This window comes from Pezoporus wallicus, unplaced genomic scaffold (genome assembly GCF_028554395.1).
Source record: "Pezoporus wallicus isolate ANWC-B61680 ecotype Strahan unplaced genomic scaffold, APGP_CSIRO_Pwel_v1 contig_8692, whole genome shotgun sequence".
Classification (NCBI taxonomy): domain Eukaryota; kingdom Metazoa; phylum Chordata; class Aves; order Psittaciformes; family Psittacidae; genus Pezoporus; species Pezoporus wallicus.
Window position 1 is genome coordinate 804,338 of NW_026642640.1, and position 22,535 is coordinate 826,872.

General features: G+C 41.9%; 1 protein-coding gene across 1 annotated transcript in view; it reads left to right on the top strand.

The window, feature by feature from the left end:
* Positions 1–16,362, top strand: part of ADAMTS12 (ADAM metallopeptidase with thrombospondin type 1 motif 12) — a 152,883-nt gene extending 136,521 nt beyond the window's left edge. Inside the window, exons 19-24 of the mRNA XM_057431155.1 lie at positions 972–2,120; positions 7,003–7,155; positions 9,785–9,958; positions 11,610–11,756; positions 13,660–13,813; positions 15,880–16,362. Of these exons, the coding sequence (XP_057287138.1) occupies positions 972–2,120; positions 7,003–7,155; positions 9,785–9,958; positions 11,610–11,756; positions 13,660–13,813; positions 15,880–16,112 (2,010 nt within the window). The 3' untranslated portion in view covers positions 16,113–16,362. The remainder of the gene's footprint in view (positions 1–971; positions 2,121–7,002; positions 7,156–9,784; positions 9,959–11,609; positions 11,757–13,659; positions 13,814–15,879) is intronic.
* The last annotated feature ends 6,173 nt before the right edge of the window (positions 16,363–22,535 follow it).

Consider the following 22,535-nt stretch of genomic DNA (forward strand, 5'->3'; position numbering starts at 1 on the left):
TTTGATGTGCTATACAGCTGAATATGCAAGGCAGACAGAATAGGTAATGAACTTACCTACTCTGAGGTTACTTTGCTTTCTTCCGCACTCCTTTTGCTGCAGAGCTGATGTTATTTTACAAGTGTTAACAGTAGAGAGTGTCTCAGTAAAACAAGGTCACTGGTGTTTCTACTGCCCTGTGATCTAGACTAGCTCTAAAAAGGGGCTTTAAAATGCTGGCAGTAGGAGTATTCATCACTTCATCACTTAAGCACCTGGTTTAAGATAGCTGAATTAGCTGGTCAGGCTCCTTCACATCCTAGGAAGACTTCCTCCAGCCTGTTGCATTTAACATCTCCAGTCAACCAGCCTTAATACCTCAAATCAGAGAAGTGCTCCCATTTAAATAGATGCCAGTTAGGGTATTACCCTCAGTAGTCTATAATTTAGGAGAGGTGTACTAGCAGCCCTGGCATCACGCTGTAGTTGCATTAAGACTGAATGAAAAATCCATTTCATAAAGTCAGCAAAGATCTGTGAGTTGTCTGGATGATCGCAGCGGGTTTGTGGCACTTTTTGTGTCCAGCATTGAGCCTGTCAGGTATGGTTTTGATGGCAAGTTTTTAGTCTGTTTTTTATAACCCTGGTGGAAAAGGTACTGGCTAAACAACTTTTGTGATTCACTGAAGAAATAAAATTCTAGCATATTACTTTCTTATTTTGTCCTTATTGTGTAGTCTTTTTTCATTGCTGTTTCCCCAAGGCAACATTTACTGTTCTAAGTGTTTGGAAAGACCTCCATGATAGAACATCACTAGGATAAAGGGCTTGTTCCTCAGGAAAAGCTTTGTTATTGATTATTTATAACAATGTTATTGATTATTTATAACGATGATTCTTAATTATAAACAGATGCCCTTTGATACTTACTTTTATTGTTATGTGCAGCAGAATGAAGAGGGAAGATAGCAATAATTCTGTTTTCTTTGCAGTGCACAGTTACTTGTGGTGGTGGAATAAGGACTCGTAATGTCACTTGTGCCAAAAATAACAAAGAGCCTTGTGATACTTCCAAGAGACCAAATTCTAAGGCCCTGTGTGGTCTCCAGCAATGTCCTTCTGCTGGAAGATTTCTGATACCCCCACTGGCACCCAGAAGAGGAAAGATTATAATCAGGAAAACAACTGCTAATCCCAAAGAGACTCCTCCTCACAGAATACCCATACCAAGCCTGAGGTCCCATACAACAACAAAAGTACCCAAGCTTGAAAGTGTAACTCCCTGTTTGCCTACATCCTCTGGTTTAGGTACTATCTCAGAAGAAGAAGGAACAGCCAACAGAATGATACAAAATAATTTTGCTGGACCAAGTGATGTTTACAATTATCCAGTTGTTTCTACTGAAAATAGTTCATACCAAAACACTACTTCATGGCCTTTTCACAATAGCTTAAGTACTGAAATTATAAAACATGTTCAAAATACTTCTGAAAGTGAGCCATTTTCTACTGTAGAGAGTGAGGTGCAAAGAAGTGAGGACAGTCCCATCTCCTCTTTTACCAGTAATCCAGAAATAACTTCCAGTTATGATTATTTAACCGAAGAATCTGATTACATGGATGGGTCACTTGGAGGCAGTGAAAAAACGATTGATCTCCCCTACAGCACGGAACTCAATCCTGAAATCAGAACCAAGAGCACACCGCTGCATACTGTGTCTCCTGTCCTTCAAAATGAGAGTATGACTTCTCAGCCCCCGCCAGCATCTCCTCACCAAGACCCTTCTACTCTCCTTCCTGTTAGCAGAGCAGCGCAAGGGTTGGCATTTCCAGCAACAGCAGATAATATCGGACTGCAAGTTGATGTGCCTGTTGTAGAAGTAATTAACCCACAAGCATTGGTTACAGTAACACCCACAGCGTTTGGTCACATACCAAGGGATCAGACTGACCGCAGAAGAGAAAGGAAGCTACCTGAAACTGTAATCACCAGCACACAGTCGTCAGCTCTAGAGCCTGCTCTCAGGAGCCAAAGTGCAACATCTGAGGGTATTTTAACCAGTGTCAAAGGAAACAGCCACCTGATAACATCCAGCAGTTTGCCTGGTGATGCCTACTGGGTGGTAGGCAACTGGAGTGAGGTAAGTTATTTTTAACTCATAAGAAGTGGAGGGTGTGAACTGCTGTCTGAACCACTGCTGAGGAAATAAAGCGTCTTAGTTTGTTACAGTTATCTGAAAGGAGTGCCATACATTTTGATGCAATGCTTGTCACGAGGGAAAAAAAAGAATGGTTACTTGGATTATCTAATATCAGATTGCTTACACAGAATATGTCTGTATTTATGGATTCTGCAAAACTATGCATAACTGGTCACTTGTGTTTTCTCAGCTGAATGTTCCCAAGTCTGTGGGGCCTGATGGGATTTATCCCAGAGTGCTGAAGGAGTTAGTGAATGTTACGGCAGGACCCCTCTTGACCATCTACCAAAGTTCTTTAGAGTCGGGGGAGGTTCCTGCTGACTGGAAGCTAGCGAGTGTTACTCCAGTGTACGAAATTATACCTTTATCAGCAGTCCTGGTCTAGTGGGCAGGTCCCAGGGAATTGGAGATCGGTCAGTGTGATGCTTCTCTACAAAAAGGGCAGAAAGGAGAGGCTGGTCTGCTGGAGGGTAGGAAGCTCTGCAGGGGGATCTGGGCAGGCTGGGTCCATGGGCTGTGGCCAATGGCGTGAGGTTCAAAAGGCAAAGTGCTGGGTCCTGCACTTGGGCCACAGCAACCACAACCCCATGCAATGCTTGTGGCTTGGGGAAGAGTGGCTGGAAACTGCTTGGTGGAAGGGGGCCTGGGCATCCTGACTGATGGAGCTGAGCATGAGCCAGCTTGTGCCCAGGCAGCCAAGAAGGCCAATGGCATCCTGGCCTGTACCAGCAATAACGTGGCTTCCTAGAGAGGTGGTCAGTGCTCCAAGCCTGTCAGTGTTTCAGAGTTGTTTTGACAATGCCCTTAATAATGGGCTTTAACTTTTGGTCAGCCCTGAAGTGATCAGGCAGTTGGACTATAGGATCGTTGTAGGTCTCTTCTAACCAAAAAAAAACCTCTATTCTGTTCTAAAGCTTTCCAGAGACACGAAATTCAGGTTTGTCTATAACCAGAAATACCTCAAGGGTTTTGTTTTAGAGCACAGCAAAATATTAATCAATTAGATGAATCCTGGAGACACTAAATGAATATGTGTGTATTTCCAAATAAGTACATAACATGAGTTAGCTGTAGATGTGCTTTTATGTTGTAGCCTTCAGTTACACACAATTTCTGTCTAAATTATGTCTGTTTTCAAACTTACTATGTGACCAGGGTCATGTAGATAAGTTAGCTATATTACTGTGTAACGCACATTAATACTATGGATATTTACACATATTTTCAGTTGTCTGTTAACAGATTATTGTGGTGCATTTCTGTCACATCCTGTGTGGTTGTATCCACCATTAGCAAATGCCTCTCTAAACTCAGAGCAGCTTTCAGCCTCATAAAACCAGTTTGAATCTACAAAGCAAAGATTATTAGTCCAAAGTTAAACCAGTATATCCAGGGTTTGTAATTTGTCCAGCACATGTACATGGGAGACATTGTAATACAAAGTTCTGCAGCTTTGTTTGAAGTTTAGGTGATTGCATATTGGAGCTGTTTTGTTGTAGTGGTAACATAAAATTAGAAGTGTATAGTTCAGAAATGCTATAGTCTGTCCTAGTAATTCTTTATCTCCATTAAAAATACATTCCTTACATATAACCAACATCCTTCGTACTCTAAATGAAGATTCTATTTTTCATGTGCAGATCACAGACAATAATTGTCTTCCTAATAACTGTTTTGGGGAATGATTTCTAAACAAAACAATCCAATACTTTTTAGATTTTTCTATACATCCCTAAATATTTCCAGTATTTTCTAAATATCTGGTGGTTTTGTTGTTCTTTTATGGACTTGCTTCAGTTTCATCATATGTTTCTTCATAAATGATGTCCATTATGGCCCCAGCTGGTTTCTGGCAAATAAAATGCAATAATTGATATAATTTTATTTATGACCCTCTTTGTGAACGATGGGATCAGATTTGTCTTGTTTTGTAACTGTCATACTTTTGATTTATTCAATTTGTGGTCCATTGTAAACCCTGGATTCCTTAATGCAGTATTTCTAGATCAGCAGATGTTCTGAGATTGGTTTGAGATGTGTGTAAACGTGTGCATGTGTGTGTGTATGTATGTATAAAAGGTTCTTACTACATGGAGTATTTTGCACATGTTTTTGAATTTCAGGTTAGTGTTTTCTTACAATTTTTAGCTTGGTGAGATGTTTTTTGAATTCAGATTGTGTCCTGCAACATTCCTGCCAACTCTTCCAGCTTGGCATCATCTGCAAATGTTTTAAGTGCATGCCATCCTTCATTAAATTAGTGAGTGTTGATACTGAAGAGAGCTTGCCTCTGAACAGAGCCCTGCAGGACCTTTTCAGTTTTACACTGAATCACAATGATCAGTTTACTACAGTTTTTCAGTTAGCTGCTCACCAATCTCGAAATTATTTCACCTAGACCATATTTCCAACATTTGCTAAAGAATGCTGTTTGTGATCATGTCAGAATACATCCCATCATCTGTCTCTCTATTTTCATTAAGCCAGGTACTCTTTTCAGAGAATGATATTGAACTGAATATTTTGTGCTAGATAGGTACATGTGGGCTGTTTTACTGCTTTATCTTCTTTGTTAGTATTTACAATTTTGATTTCTTCCATATACTTTTGTGAAGTAAAGTTAGATGAAGTGTTGCATTAGGCCATAGATCTGACTTTTTCTCTTCCTAAAGATAACTTGAAATATGTTCTTCTCTAATCCTCTGGGACTTTTCCAAACTATTTTAAAAAATAATTCTGAACAGATAAAAGATTATTTAAGAACACTTGAATGAATAATGAAGTAACATCAATACATTCGGTTTCACAGAACTGATTAAATCAATTTGAGGATCCTTATGGATCTAACCTTACTCATCTTTTGCTATTCTCATTCAAGTTTGTTTGTTTTTTTTCCTTAAGATTAACTTTATATGAGGCCTGGCACATTTAACTTTTTTTTTCTTTTTTTTTTCTTTTCCAACTTTGAAGAAGAAAAGGTGGTGAAAAGGAGAATTTGTAGAATCTGTGTCTTTGGAGATGTTGTGAAGCCATCTGGACACTCTTCTGAGTAGGGCAAAAGAGTGCCAATGACACTAGCGCTACTGTGTGTAATTCTTAACTTCTTTCCTACTACTTTCCCAGGTCATTCTGGGCTGTTACTTTTCCCTTTCTAAGTGTTATCTGGGTATCAAATATACCCCACGACCACCATATCTGCCCATTCTGCACCTCACTTACTAGTCCTGGAAAGTCACCTGCACTTCCTCCTTCTGTAATAGACATCTACTGTGACAAGAAGTAATCTTGGTTCCTGAATGACAAAGGAAAAGCAGAAAGCCTTCCTGAACTTCAGAGTGATTGGTCTTTATGTGACATGAAACAATTGTCAAGAAAGCTAAAGCTTTCTCCCGGTACTATTTGCAACATCATGTCTTTCTTCTTGGCTCTGAATCTTCTCACAGCAATTTTTGAAAGAACCCTGCTGCATTTCACCTCCCTCAGACTAGAACGTAAAGCTTTGTAAGTAGGATCTGCCCAACATCATCCCTGAACCTGCCCTTGTTCTTCTCAGGAATGCTCAGAATGGGGCTTTGATCAAAGCCCTTCAATAAAGATGTGGTGTTTTCAGAGTCGTACAGCGGGGCTGGGAGAGCCAGCAAACAGTCAGCAGCCAAGACAAGGATGTAAGTCCTCCTGAACAAACCAGTTGTCTTGGTTAGATACGTGACTATGCAAATCTGAACAGTGGTATGCAGTCCACTTCAACAGGATCTTTGTGGCCTCTTGGACAGATGTCTCGGGAGTCTCAGAAGCTGGAGATAGCATGCTGCAGAGACCTTGCAGATTCACTCGCTTCATAATGTGCAATTTTCCCAAAGTTCCTTATTGTGACCATTAATGTTTTTTTCATTTCTTTGACTGAATCTGGTAACAGTTCCATGTCTTCAGCATTTAGGCTGTCTTTTTTTTTTCTCCTCCTTAACTTCAGCTTACCTTTCCTTATCTTTCCAAGGACACTTACTCAGTTTCCCTATTTAACTCTCCCACTAATGCGTAGGGAGTTCAAACCACACAATAGCAGTTGCTCTCTTTATCATTTTGCTCACTTAAACCGATATTATTTATGCTGTTTCTCATGCCAGCTACAGGCTGCTTGGAGCGTGTTGGATTTGACTCTCTGTATATAGTTCACTGCCCCTCCCTTTTAAAGGTAAATGGGTGTTTCCAACCACTTTTCACCCCTTCCTGCTTCAGAATAAAATGATAGTGACTTTTTTGGTGAACTCTTGGGATCTGGATTGGCATGATCAATATTTTCTTACCTCAGCCACTAAAACCCTCCCAAATGTTGGAAACACCCACTCTCTGAACTCGTTTCAAAAATCCTTTTCCTGCACAGTTTTTGCAAGAGCCTCATACAATTTATTTCAGATTTTCAGCATCCTGCACTCCATTTGCTGAATGTCTCATGAGCAGTACTGGGGATAGAGAGGTAACTGTGCTGAAGATTGGATGCAATGACATTTTACACTGGATCCCCAAAGACAGCAGAAGGAAACAATGGAACAGCTGGTATGGATTTAGAAGGTCTCAGTCAGCATGAAGTTTGCCAGAGAAGAGCAGTGTATGGTACAAATTAGAATTTGTATTGTCTTAACAAAGCAACAGAACCTGAAGTAAGACTTAGATGAATTTGAAATCTTCCCCTTGAGTATCTCAGATAAGCTAGGCCATCTAAAATTGCTCTAAACACTTACATTGATTGATTAATCCTGATTGTTTCCATAATGGTTCACTAATGCTGCGTTTGCCCCTGGGCTTTCCTCTCACCCATGTGCAGTGCTCTACCACTTGTGGAATGGGGGCTTTCTGGAGACATGTGGAGTGCAGCAGCAGGAACACATCTCACTGTCAGCACATGAAAAAGCCTGATCCTTCAAGGAAATGTTATCTCCGCCCGTGCGCTAGCTGGAAGACAGGAAATTGGAGCAAGGTAACTTGATTCAGAGCTGTGTATGAACAGTAAGCTTGCTAGTTCAAAGTGTAGCAAGTTCAAAATACTTCATTTTAAAAATAATTATTTACTCAGTGAATGCATGCGTGATTCCCAGATGACCAGTCAGCACTAATTTGCTAATTTCCTGAATAAGCTATTTCTGGAAACGCATCTCCTGTAAATTCTGTTCTTCCTGTGTAGGGGTCAGGCTTGTCAACTCTTTCATCTAGAGCTAAAGCAGGGCTCACTGTCCACGTTCTGTGGAGATCCTAGGTCAAAGCTGTAGATATTTGCATATGGCATATTTTTGATCTCTGCCTCAAGAGGCATGTCCTGATTTTAAGAAGCAAGTGGAAATTCAGGAGAGGGTGTTAATACGTTTCTATTCACCCTTGCCAGCATGTATTATCTCTTATGCAACATGGTCTGTTCCCCATTCATGTAACTTCCAAGTTTTATGTTACAAAACCTAAACAAAGATGTAGTGGGGAGAATGCCTGCCATGACTAGGGTCTTACGTGGTCCTTGCTACGTAGACAGGTGAGGTCAAGAGAGAGAAGAGTGTCCAAGGTAGTAAGTGGAACCCAAGGAGTTGCATTTTAATTCTTTTTTGGTATTATAAGATGTGTGATGAGCATCCAGAAGGACTTCAATGACTTCTTGAAGCTTGTTACGTTTTTGTCTTTATGCTGTCTAAAGCTGGGGCTTCAAACATTGGATTATTTTTCAAGACTCAAAAGAGAAAAACTATAAAATTCTATTTGCAGTAATGTTGATTTAATAAAGAAAAAACCAGATCTCTCAAACTGTGTCAGTACGTATGATTTTGCAGATAGCATTGTTTCCACTGGGCTAGAGGGCAGATTCATACAAAGAAAAGGTTACAGTTACAGAACTTGTGTTGTATAATTGAGCTCTTTGACATAGAATTGATTTGTATGTGAAACACATGCCTTTCTAGAAAGTCCACAAAAGGCCAAGGCATTGTGTAACCATTTTAAGCATTGGAAAGTAATTTAAAATGGTATGCAGTTTCAGTTGCAATAGGTCATATTTCACCTTCACTTTTTCTTTATAAATGTTACTGCTCTTGCAACAAGAGGATGCTAGTTACGTCACAGGAAGTAGCTTGAAATCGGGTTTAATGATAAAATAAAGATAAAATAAGGATAAAATACTACAGGAAACAAATGTTCTAAAGTGTCAATCCAGTTGTGAGGCCAGTTTGAGACAAAAGGCTTTTCCTTGCATATTTCTATTGTATTAGCCACCCCTATTTTCCAGCAATTGAGCTATACAAACCTAATATCAATTTCATATATAAAAATTGCTATTTTTTTTTTTTTTGCTTTTGCATGTGGCAGTTATTTTTCTTGTAACTTGTTTCTAACATTTTTAAGGCACCTTATCACAACAAGATGGCTGTATTCCCCTACTGGTGCAGTAGAGTCTTCTTCGCTCTTTTACTCTCATCTAATTCTTTCCCTCCCCTAAAAGAAAGGTGTTTGAGACTAGGACTTAATACCTGAGTTTAATACCAAATGTATTTTGCACATTTTGGGGCTATGTGCTCAGTTTCTTGCACAGTCACTTCTGTTTCTATCCAGAGGGACAAAAACTTCTGTGAACAACAGTCTGAACTCCCCTTCTAAACATCCTTTAGGTTCCAGGAAAGTATTATGTTCAATTTGCTTGTTCAACTGAAGAATGCTTATTTACACAGAGGAGAATAGCATCAATTGTTGCATTGCATGGCAATAAAGATGAAAGCTGAAAGTGGTATAGGCAGAATTGGCTAATATATATTTGTCCCCATCTTTGAGGAAGCAAATTCAGTTGTTTCTCAGTATCAGGGCAGGTTCTGTGCTTTGATATCTGGGGACAGAGCCTGGTGCTGCTGCATGAGGCCTTGGGGTAACCTCTGAGGAGAAACAGGCTGGTAGGGCTCTCTTGGCTCGCCTTCAAGCTGAGAAGTGAATTCAGAGGCTGTGAGTGGGGCTCAGGGTGTCTCTCTCTTCTCACCCAGGCTGCACTTGGATTATGGATCCTCCGTTTAAGAGCAAGGAAGGTGAGGGTGGGAACCGCTGCTGTAGGATGAGTCCATTGCCTTTAGTGGTATCAACAGCAGCTCAAATCTGTGGGCTAAGACAAGGAGCAGTTTTGCCAGCCTGAGTTAAGTGATGCCATGGACCCCTATGTCTTCCATTGGCTGTCTGAGAATCCACTCAGGCAGCTGTGCCTCTTTCCTCATTCTCTCCATCCCTGAGAAACAACTAAACTGACAATTTCTGTGCATACAGGATTCATTTTTTGTGTTTACTGCATTATGACTCTTCCACAATGACATATTTTGAAATAGCTGGCAAGATTTCCTAATTAAATATGCCTTTATGTTACTAATAGATATTCCAGTGAAGAAAGGGAAGTATTTATATAGTGTGTTCTGATTGGTGATGATGAAAACCACAGTGTTTATACCCAACAGCAGATTGTTGTTACAGTAAACTGGAAATTCCCTCCGAGTCAGGATGTTCAGAGCTCAGCTGTCTTTCTGTGTGACTGGGGAAGGGACAGCCCCCTAGTGGAGCATCACTTAGGTATGTGCCTTCTTCTGTTTTGTGTACAGTGCTCTGCTAACTGCAACGGAGGTTTCAAGACCCGTGATGTTCTCTGCACTGATGTTCGTGAGAAGCGACTCCTCAGGCCTTTTCATTGCCAGTTACTCGGATATAAACCACAAATCAACATTAGTTGTAACATGGAGCCTTGCTTGCAGTGGCATGTGGAGCCCTGGAATGAGGTATTGTTGTTTAGAAGAAGCTTTAGGAAAGAGCAAGTATGTGTCGGTTAAGTGTCTGAGAGACATGCTGTAGGTCAGCTTAGGCTCAAAGGTAGATGCACAGCTCGTACCACTCAAAGGCTTTGCAGTCCTTGTGTATAGTGTTATCATGGATGTTTTTAAGACTTCCCAGAATCATTCTTAGGATTGCATGTGATACACAGATAGAGCTGTAAATTACCATACCCTGAAAGAGAGAAGAAGATGGCCTGGAAGAAGATTTGTTTTAGCTATCATACTGGATCAGTAAATGTGATTCATTCAGACTTATTCCTTTTGCTGCCATTTCAATGTTACTTTATGATTAATTTAGAATTAATTTTAGAATTTTACACTTTTGGGCTGGAATTTTATGGGGCCAGAGTCTGAGGTCAGACTTAAGTTATATCTCACTTTTGTAATATAAATCTGTGGCAACAAACTCATAGGCAGCCAGGCACATATTTGTGTCAGCTAAGGCACGTGGTTTGATTACATTTTGGTGTTTGCACCCACTAAAAGCAGCTTTGGAGACGGACCACAGTGTTTGAGACACTGTGGACCTAATACTTTTGGATTCCAAAGGAGGTGATCAGATTGCTTCCTTACAGGCCACTGACAAATCACAGCTGCAATAAGAAGACCAGGATGGGGGTTTCCCTTCAGAGCAGTGAGCAAGAGTTCTAAAAATAAAATGTAGCCAAATGATTTCACTCATTTGCCACTTACAATATTTCATGCAAACATTTGTCCAACCCTGGCAGTTGTCCTCATGCTAAGAATACTGAATAGAATTGGATTGAAAAGCTTCATTTATCAAATGTCAGCTCTAGACCTCTGTCCATAGGGATGCAGTTCCTTGTAGGACAGGAACAATGCATTATTCAAAGTGTAACTGGCACCTCATTTCATGTCAATGTACAAAATCTTTTGTGTATTTTAAGCAGGCTCTACTGTAGACCTAGTGAGTAATAGTAAAAATTACTTACTCATATTGGTCTGTGTGCAATATGTCATACTAGGATGTGGGCAAAAAAATGTCTAAAAATAACCTGGGTCATTGTCTTTGTATGATGCTTTTATGGCCAAACACTTAATTTATTTTATAGATTGTGTGAATTTTAATGTCCTTGACTGCCTCATAAAAATGAGATGCTGCCTCTCATGAATTTGTACTGTCTTCAGTAAATATTTCAGATTAATCCTGCAGACATGTGACTTCCAATCTCATTCTTGTTAGAGAAATTACTGTAGCCAGTGGTGCTAGTGAGCAGTTCTGTGTTGCCTGTTCTGTGTTGCCACTTCCATGTTTTCCTATATTCCATGCATTAATATGTGCCAGGAACAGCTTTTCGCAAGTATTTTGACCAATAAAGGCTTCTTGTCTCTCTTTCCAATCATGCGAAGAAATAAATGTTTCAGCGTAGAGTTTTTATTCATATGCGGACTGTAAGACTTGATATTGCAGGCTGGCCTGCATCTTTCTAAATCACATGGGTCAGTGATATGCCTCTTGTTACCTGTTGTTCCACTTTTCTAAATGAGGAAGATTTCCTGCTGTCATCATGGTCTGTTTCTGGGTTCTCATCCGTTCCCACTTCTCACCTTAATGGTTTGTGCACCTCTTCTGTAGTGTTCAAGAACATGTGGTGGTGGACAGCAAAAGCGACATATCTACTGCCCAGAGGAAGGCCACTGTGACTGGACAAAAAGACCTAATGCCATTGCACCATGTAACAAGCAACCTTGTACGCAGTGGACTAACCAGGCATGGGGCCCGGTAGGATTCAGTTCTTCTTCTATGTGCCGTCATGAGTTGGACATATTTGGTCACATTACCCACTTGTCTGTGAACTTCTGTGCCTGTGGCACGTACAGTTTCTTATGCAGAGCTACAGTGGAAGATCTGAAAATACGACTAAATGTTTCAGAGTCAGCCCATCTCAGTTCCTTCAGGTCATAAACATTGTAGCTTTTCCTTCTTGTTGCTGCAATAGGTGGTGTTGGATGGTTGGTTGTTTGTTTTGGCGTTTTTTTTTTTTCCTTTTGTAATCATAGAACAGTTTGGATTGGAAGGGACCTTAAAGCTCACCCAGTTCCAACCCCCTGCTATGGGCAGGGACACCTTCCACTAGACCAGGTTGCTCCAAGCCCCATCCAACTTGGCCTTGAACACTGCCAGAGATGGGGCAGCCACAGCTTCTCTGGGCAGCAGAGTGAAAATGAAAAAGGAGATATCATTGACATTCTTCCATTACTCCTTCAAAATTTTCAACTCTGAGACTACTGGGGGACAGGGTGACCCTTAAAACAACTCTGTGGAATATTGAACTTGCCCACAGAAACAGAAACTCTGAATTTTGACCAATACCTGTCTACTTTGGTTTCTGAAAATCTACTTGACAAATACAAGGTGTATCTTTGGGGAACCTTCCAGTGTCTGCAATACATTTTTGGTTATAAAAAAACTGATATATCAAATGAAGCTCTCCCTCCAGTTTTCTTAATAAACCTATTCATACATTACAAATACTCCTTACAGCAGCAGAGAACATTGAAAGAACACCAAAGCCAGGAGACACAAATAAAGAAACAATGGAGAGTCATTTAACACAGAAAATTTAATGAGTTGTTTATGACACAAGGCCATTAGATGGGATATGAATATAATATAATACACAGTGAAACTAACAATTAAATGTGGAAGTGAAAATGTTGGGATATGCATAAGATAAGCAACTGAATACCAAAATGTATAACAACTATTTTACTGATTTATTAATCCCATTTACTTCACTTTCTAGAATATCTTTTTTAAACATCAATCTAAAGTTGCCACAAGAGTACCTAAGATCTTTTAAATGTACTTCACACCAGTAATATTTTGTCTTACGCACAGAAACATTAGAGAGAAGATAATTTGCGTAAAAATTAGAGGTACCAGTCCCGTCTTCATCTCTTGCTTTTCATTAGCTGGCATTCTCTATCTGTTGAAGTATTTGTGTTCCTGGCCACTATATATGTGAAGAGAAAAAGAATTTAATATTAACTGGAATTCTCAGATGCTCTAGGATGTTGGAAGAATTAAGTGCATTTACACAATAGTACAGGAGCATGTTTTGAAAATGTTCTTTTTTTTGTCCATCTGTGTGCAGCCAGAACAAGCAGCTGGCAGTTGTTTTGTGGTCGTAAAGAATGGGTAACCACAGTGTAAATGTCACCAAAGAAAAAACATCTCACTGAGCTTGTTTTAATCTTCAGCTCAGTCATTTCTAGACCTAACACTGCAGTTGATTAATCATGTTTAATTTAAATGGTGAGAAAACACAGGAAACAAAAAAATGTTGGTGTACAGTACTAATTTGGATTACTACCCACTTACGTTGTAGATCGGCATTTCAGATCATCCTCACCCTCCTCTTGTAGAAAACATTCTTCTCACCCTGGTTACACATTTCAAGATGCTATATTTATACTATTTACCCTCTACTACACCCTGCCAAATCTGGCCATTATGCACAGTGGATGCGTCTGGGTGAAGAATACAGTACACAAAGTACTTCAGCGTCATTGGTTCTGGATCATAGGGCATTTTTAGCTTCCTGTCACATTACAGTTCAAGTATTGGCATATTACACAGTTTCCATGTAGAAGGCTTTTATGTTAAAATTACTCTCTTTCAGTGCACCGTTTCTTGTGGAGGGGGCATTCAGCAAAGAACTGTGGAGTGCATGAACACAGAAACTAATGAAACTGAAAATGACAGTATGTGTGTGGATAAACCCAAGCCCACAGAATATCAGAAATGCAGTCTGCAAGAGTGCAGGAAAAGTACAGGTATGTTACCACACCTGCATCAGACAGTTTCCAAAAAGTTCTCCATTTGTGCTGAGATTCTGAAAAAACTGGGAGCTGACCCAATTTGCCAGCTTGTTTTGATTACCAGGGGCTCGGTAATTACAAGTCAGCTTAACGTGCTACTGCTCAGGCACACTGTCAGCAGGATCGTGTTATCGTGTTCTCTAGCCCCTCTGGCCTTGTGTTCTCAGGCTGGGGAATGCAGTTCTCTGAGCATGCGTCCCTAATTCATAATGCCTCAACTGAATGAATAGGTCTGTTTGTATTGACTTGTTTTAAGTAACTCACAGGCTGCTCAGAGGGCTTGGAGGGACATGCTGTGAGTCTAAACAGATGCCATTTCTTAGGATAGGTACCCCTATGGGAACTGCAGATTCTGAACTGGGAGCGCAAGGAAGCAAAGTGAGACACTGTAATCAAAATCTGACTGGCAATGAACCCAGATACAGTCTTGTCACTATAAATTCAGTCCCCAAAATGAAGAGGTGGAGAGAAGTCCTTTTGTTACTCAGGGTATCTCTCTCCCTCAAAAGCCCAGAAGAGAAGTGGCAGGGGAAGGAGGAAGCTTTTACAGAAAAGTAACTTTAGCTTCTGTAGTGCATTATTGAGCAGGTACCCTCAGCTAAGGGCAGCAACAGCTCAGAGTCCTTCTGGAAAAGGCTTCAAAAGCCTTTTGGAGAATATTTTTACCCTTTAGGAAGTCAGCAGTAAGGGTCCAATCTGGCAGTGAGACAAGAGGTTGACTCCTGAGGGCAGTACATACCTGTCATACGCTTGAGAGTGATGCATCACTCCTGCTGCTGCTCAAAGATCTTCAGCACGTGTTTTGCCTGAGGGTTGAATGGGACTGCTTATCTCCTGTCCCTCTCATGTTGAGAAAGAAAGACTTGGATAAATACTACCTACACAGACTAGTAATATTATTTCTGTGAATAAAAGCTCAAGGGACCAGTAAAAGTAAGAAATGCCCTAGTGGGTAGACCAGTGGTCCATGAAGCCCAACACTGTGCCTCCAGGAGTGGCATTAGAAGATGCTACTTGAGAAGAATATAGTTTAGTCCTTTCCTGTGATTCATTTCCATGGTATTCCTCCAGCATTCCCAACTGACATATTAGGCCTATTAGAAGCACCCTTTTTGGTGCCTTTAAATTTATGGAACTTTTTCCATGAATATGTTGCATCCCTTTTTGACCCTGCCATGCTGTCTGCTTTCACCTTCTCCTGTGGCAGCAAGTTCCAGACGTTCACAGCTTGCTGTGAAAATGAGTAATTTATCTGTTTTAAACTACCTTTACACTAGTTTTACTGAGTTTCCTTAGTTCTAATGTGAGGGGATTTGCTGAATAGCCTTGCATTTGACTAATCCACCATCTTCCTACTTTTGCAAACCTTGACTCTCCCCCTAGCCATCTATTTTCACAACTAAGGACCCCCATTTTGTAATATCTAAATAAATTTGACACATCTCAGTTTATTAATGCTACAGCAGGTGTATCAGCACCATAATTCACACAGTACCAATCCCTGGCTTATTCTTGTGCTGCAGAAGCTGAAGGGTGGTCTAGCTGAACGTGTAGTTCCACATGTCTTGTCTATGATCTTCTGCCTGCCCTGCATGGCTCTGCAGCACACTGGCAGCCCATTGTGCTTGTCTTAAATGTCCTTTACAAGAAGCAAAAGCGCCAGATTCACAGATCGTTGTTGCTGGACTTTCTTTGGCAGTTCTTTAAAGCAGAAACATCGAAGTGGAAAATATTGATCAGCTGTGTCTGCTGCAAAAGTAAAGCCTCACTGAACTGTAGCAAAAGAGAGTTGTATTTTCCAAGACAGAAGGTTGTGTGAAGTTTAATAGGACCTCTTCACTTAGAAGTTCTAAAATTTCAGGGTAATCAAGGTGACCTGTAATACAAAGGAAGAGAAAGCCATCATAAGGAAAAGCCTTAACAGGCACATGACTGTCTGGCATAAAGCAGATTAAAATTCTAGAAATATAGATCATGTGTCTGCAAAATATAGCTAATTCTTCTCATCTTCTCCACCATAGGGCCACCCTGCAGCAAAGACCAGCTCTCAGTTCAGTTCTGCCAGAGGCTGAAAGGCATTGGCAAGTGCTTGTTGCCGTCCATACAGACTCAGTGCTGCTTCACATGTAGTCAGCCTCGAATTCATAACAAAGCAAGATACGGGGATCAGCGAGGCCTCAGACAACAGAATTACACTAAATCAAGGAGAAAATCACCTCAAAATCAAGAAAACAACCAAGCTGCTCGGCACTAGTTGGTTTTTATCTAATTGCTTTGAGTAGGGCTTCTGTTTACAGGTTTTATGTTTCTTCTTCTTTTTCTTAACCATCCAACATAAATGGAAATCTCTGATCAAAACAGGAAAACACATCCCTTGGGGTTATTGGTCCTAATTTACTGCTACAAGGTTTTTTTTCTGTAATAGTCCAAATTCTGTAACATAGTTTGCAGCATACCAGCAGCTAGTACTTTTAGGCATGCATAGAGGCTAGAAACAAGCTTGCAAGAATATTGGGGTTGTTTTTTTGTTTGTTTGTTATAAATGAATGTTTAACTTGTTCTTTCTTCCACTTCTCTTTCAAAACTCACTTGAAACAGCAGCACTTCTTACTTGAGTGCTGAGTGAAGGTGGCTGATGGGGCAGTAGGCACAGAGGGGCACTGTGGACCAGATCTCTTTATGCTCACTCACTTTTCTGTATTTAGGAATCAAGGTGAAGTGGCGGTGTTTCTCGAAATTGTTTGCACATTTCATGTGTTTAAAAGCAGAGTTTTTTCTAATAACTGATTATGATGTGCGGGCTGAATTGAAACGTAGGTTTTTTCAAAAGAAAAAATGTTCATTTAGTACTTGACTGAACCTCTAAAGGATACCTCAACCATAACCTGTCCTGGCCAGTTTTCTTCTGCTGCGTGTGTCTTGCTGTTGCCTGAAAGCCCCACCAAATATGGGATGTTAAGTTCCAAATACATTTTAAACTACATTTCTTGGTACCATGAAAAGCAAAGGTGGTTGGATCTACAACCTTAATAGATAGTCACTTGCACCAATATTCAGAGCTATGACTTAATCAAATATCTCCTAGTAGAGTGATTAAAATTAAAAATTAAAACCACATTCACAAAAGTACTTTATCACCTCACTCATAGTAAACTTTTCCCCATTGCAAATCCTTGATCATACTGAGGGTGAGGGCACATGGGACAGGAGCCTGAGACCCAGAGTGTCTGTGTAGCTCTGGGCTTCAGGCATTGGGAGAGCGCCAGCCAAATACTGTATCTGTTTTGCTATTGAAGAAAATGGCAGAACAAACTTTTGGGAGACCAGACTGGACCCTTTGAGGCAAAACTGGGCATTTTCAAAAGAGCTGGACAGAGCCTGACATTTGGATTCCTTTAAAATTCAGACAGATTTGGACACCTTGGTTCTTCTCGCTCTTCTGAAAATCTCAGATTTACTCCCTAGCTACCTGACAACTTGAGATTGTAATACAGGAAAATGTCACATTTATGCAGTGCAAAGTGAGGCACATGGCCATGAATCCAGGTGTCACTATGGTTACAGAGCTATGACTACCAGTAGTCATACTTTTAGACAAACCTTTAGGAATGTTAATAGAAATATTTGGCCACAAATCTGATTGATTGTCCTTTTTCATAGATTTGTGACCTTTGGCTAAGGGCTTACTTCTTCTCTTGAAATCTCTCTGAGAGTTCAGGATATGCAGCATGGTAAGGTTAGATTTATTAACTTCTGTGATGGCAATATAACCCCAATTATAGGTGCTGGTAAAACTTAAAATCCACTGTTAAAAATATGGTGCTAATATAACAGTTGTGGGGGATGACTTACAATGGTGCATGTGCATGCGTGACACAGCATGCATGCACATACCCTTAAAATAGTACATGTCTATGGTGTTGCTGGCCAATACCAGACATAATGCTTTTTAAGTTCCACTGTGTGCTTATGTCCTTCTGAGGTCCTGAGTGGCTGCTGACCCTTTGAGCAATGGAAATCCTGACAGTTCTTATTCAACTGGGCACAGAAATACTGAATTATATGAAGAAGCAGAGGTGTTCCATCTGATTCGGGAAGTATTCGGGCAGGGCTTGTCATCAGGCTGCATTGTGTAGAGCAGAGCCTGTACTGCTACATCCAATGCAGTTCTCTGATGGCCAGACAAGCCAGACTGGTGTTCCTGGAAGCATCCTCTAGGATTTGAGCAGGACAAAGTTAGATTAACTTTACAGTCAGACTGTTCTATGCTCAGAGGTACCTGCAGTATTTTATCCACAGAGGTCAGCAGAAGTGGCCATCAGGTATGTGGGCTAAAGACAAAGAAGATGACTGATAGCGCAGGTGGAAACGTGCCTGGGAGGGTTGTCCATTCCAGTGCTCCTTTTAGCTAGTGTAGATTAAAGCCATTTCTAGCTTCATTGTTGGGTTGGTTTGGGTATGGTTTTTTTTGTTTTGTTTTGGTTTTTTTCATTTCTTTTGAAATGGATAAAAGTGAATAAATAATTTATGGACATTAATCAAAATAATCTTTCTACCCAGGGAAGAATAGTCATCACTGTTGCTCAACTTAAAATTTTAGGGAAAAGACTGTGACAAGAACATAAACTGTTTTAATAAAGCACTATTTTGCTCTATTTTACATAGGATCTTACATCACGCTCATCAGCCTCATAATCTCCTCTATGCTAATAATACGTGCAGTCATCTTTCCCATCCATTTAGCCAGATTCCTTTCTTATGACATAACTATTTTAAGTAAATGTGAATTTATAATCCCAACCCAGATGGTCACTATTCTGAAAACTGAACAGAGTATTAAGTGCAAAGGTGTAATCATTATATTATCGTATTATCCTGAGACACATCAGCTTCAACAGATCGCTCAGGAAAACATGGCACATTCACTGCTGTTCTAACATTTCAATGTTTAAAAAGCAAACTATGATGACATACTTGTTTCAAGCTTCAATAAATGGCATTGCTTATGTCTGATGTCTCTGCTATTTTATGTTTCCAGTGCAAGAAGATTCATAACACAGAATTCCAAGGGAAAAAAAAAAGTTAGGAAGTATCTTTTCCACTTCAGGGAATCATCGTCATTGAGGTATTTTGATACTTGATACTTTTGATATGAAATAGGTGAACAGGTGACATTTCACCACTCATAGTCCAAGCAGAGGTGCCTCAGCTCCTTGTCAGGAGCCCTGTGCATTCCTGTTGTGTCTACCTGGTCAGTTGCTGCGGTGAGTAGCTCGTGAGGACGCCTTCAACACCGAGAAGCGGGGGGGAGACCAGCGTCCAAGAGCCTCAACTCAGAGCGGCGAGAGCCACCGAGGGAGCCTCAAGTCCTCGACGGGACCTGCCCAGAGCCGGCAGCTCAGCTGGGACGAGCAGGGACTCACAGCGGGCGGAGCCAGGAGGAGCGGCAACAGCCCTGAGGGGGTAAAAACCTGCCCCAGGGAGCGCGGGCGAGCCACCAGAGCGGGTCGGGGCAGTTCGCGCGGGCCACCAGAGCGGGATGGTGAGCACTCGGCGTGTGAGCAGGGCCCGGTCCGGGAGCTCTGCTCTGGCTGCCCCGGCGGTGCCAGCGTAGGCACCCAGACAGAGCCGATGGGAGGGGAGGCTGCAGTGCAGAGCTCGGGGTGCAGAGTGCCTGCACTGAGGGTGAGGGGAGGGGGCACAATGGGCAGGGCTGCACTCGGTGCTCCCTGGTGGAGGTCCTCCTGCAGCAGGGACTGAGCTGCGGGATGCTGTTAATAGGCTGCGAGATGTCAGGGAAGCTGAGAGTAACCACGAATGCTTGCTCCAGGCCCAAACTGTGCAGGGGCCTCGAGCGTCCCCTGTAGCCCACCCGGGAAGGTGGGAAACAGCAACAACAACAACAACAAAAAACAACAAAATAAGGAGGAAGAGGACAGTCAAAAAAGCAAGGGGCTTCCTCATAAATCTGTTGTCCCCACCCAGAACCGCTTTGCTGCCCTGCCGGGGGCTGATGAGGAAACGCACTTGCACCATGAACAACCGGCTGGTGCGCTGCTAAAGAAGATCTCTACTGGCGCTGCCAGGAAAGAGCGGCAGGTCGTAATAGCAGGGGACTCTGCTTTGAAAGGAACAGAGGCAGCCATCTGTCAGCCTTACCCAGTCTCAAGGGAGATGTGTTGCCTACCAGGGGCACGGATCAGGGATGTTGCAGAGAGGCTGCCTGGTCTAGTAAGTCCCACTTCTAGTGATCCATGTGGGTGCTAGTGATATAGATAGCAGTAGCCTGGAGAACATTAAGAAGGACTGCAGAGCCTTGGGAGAGGTGGTTAGGGGCTCTGGAGCTCAGATAGTCTTTTTGTCAATTCTCCAGGATAAAGAAGAGGACCTAAAAGAGGATTGGCCAGGTTAATAACTGGTTAAAAGGGTGGCGTCAGGGGTTTGGGTGTCTTGAACACGGGACCCAAGTCTGTAGGCCAGGTCTAGTGGGAGCTGGTGGAGCTGCTCTGGTAAGAGAAGGGGAAGAGCAGTTTTGGTAGGAGGCTTGCCAGACTGGTCAAGGAAGCTTTAAACTAGATGTGTTGGGAGAGGGGGGCATCATTCCATCCCAACACACCCAGTCAGTTGCCAGCACCTATAATAAATGCTCAGAGCAATGTAGAGATATCCCAGCCGCTCCAGCCAATGAGCCGGCTTCATTTGGAGCTCGGCTCAGATGCCTCTATACAAACGCCCATAGCATGGGGAACAAACAAGAGGAATTAGAGATGTGTGCATGTCTACGGGAGTATGATATAACAGGCATCACAGAAACATGGTGGGATGGCTCCTATGACTGGAGTGTTGGGATGGAAGGCTACAGGCTCTTTAGAAAAGACAGGCCCGGCAGGCGGGGAGGGGAAGTTGCCATTTATGTTAGGGATAGGCTGGAGAGTATGGAACTTTGTCTGGGGAGAGGTGAGCAGCCCATAGAGAGTTTTTGGGTCAGTTTTAAAGGGAGAACAGCTACAGGGGACATTACTGTGGGGATCTGTTACAGACCGCCTGATCAAGAGGATTATGTGGATGAGGCACTCTATAGACAGATAGGAAAAGCCTCACGCTCACAGGCCCTTGTTCTCATGGGCAACTTCAACCACCCTGTTATCTGTTGGAGGGACAGTACAGCCTGGCACAAGTAATCCAGGAGGTTCCTCGATTGTGTGGAAGACAAGGGAAGCTGTGAATTCTCCATCTGTGGCGGTGTTCAAGGCCAGGTAGGACAGAGCCTTGGGTTATATGGTTTAGTGTGAGATGTCCTATCCCATGGTAGGGGGTTAGAACTAGATGATCTTAAAGTCCTTTCCAACCCTAACTATTCTATGATTCTACCGTGGGATGTATTTGTTTTCCTGAAGATTTCTATACAAATGATCATGCCCACTCAAACACATACCACACCACCTGCTGCTGCAGAATCTTCTCAGTACTCAGATGTTGCAAGTACCAATGATGATGATGCCCAGAAATGTAATCACACTGATCCTGCTCCTTGACATGCCACAGAGGAGCACAGGGATTGCAGTTAGGCATATATGCTTGGGTACAAAGCACCATCAGTTGCACTCAGTTACCAAATTCCATCCATGAATTCAGCTTTGTAACACCCTATGGAACTTCCAGGAAGTTGTTCCGTCTTGTTTCACAAGGTAAGTGTGGATCTCCAGCCCACAGCGGCAGCATCCTGCACAGGTGCTCTAAGGGAGAGGTATGAATTGAATTGAGGAATGAGTTGAAGCTCCCTCCATTTTGCAAAGGCTCATTAGGCATTCATTGGATAACCTGTTACACAACACACAGAACAGTTTCTGCTGTCTGCTGCACTGTGTGGCTGCACTTATTTGGCCTGGCCAAGCAGGTAGCACTCACCAAAGACACTGCCTTTTGGCTGCCTAGCGTCAGCTCGAAATGAAATCAGCGTGCAGGAAAAATACTGTGCTTGTGACTATAGTGATTCCCTCCATTATCAGTAGAAATAGTATCCCTGCAGGTGGTAGATTATGGGAGCTTACACAAAGATACTGCTTATTTCTGTGACTGATTGATTCCAACCTCCTAATTTTTATTAATGAACAAATGCAGGTACCTCCATCACACCCACAGGAACAAAACCTGGGAATTCTTAGCCAAGGAGTGTAAGTCTGTCCTACAGATGTGATAGTGGCTACAGGAAGAACCAGGAGGATGTGCAATAACTACAGCACCTTCAGAGTGGCTAACCATCTTCTGTAAACTGAAGTGCCTGGGTTTAGGAAGGAATCTCTGGTAAACACATAAAAAGCAGGAAGTCATTAAATATCTGGGCTGCTGTCGGATGGCTGCTTGAAAGACACAATCAAAACAAAAAAAATTATCAAGAGTCTTAAAAGCATCTGCTAATTCACTGTTACCATTGTAAGTCATCAGGTGTCACTTTTACTGGATTAAGGTTAAGATCTGGAATGAAGGAAAATAGTTTCTTGGAGGGACCCAGTGAGAAGATGGTCCTTGCACGATTCAGTGTTTCTATGGCTTTGGCAGGGGACTGAGACATGATGTACGCTTTCTGCTTATGTTGACTGTGGAGAACAGTATTTTCGGGACTCGTGAAAGCTAATGAATCAGAGGCGTGCCCCAAAGCTGGTCTGTGAGGCTGCAG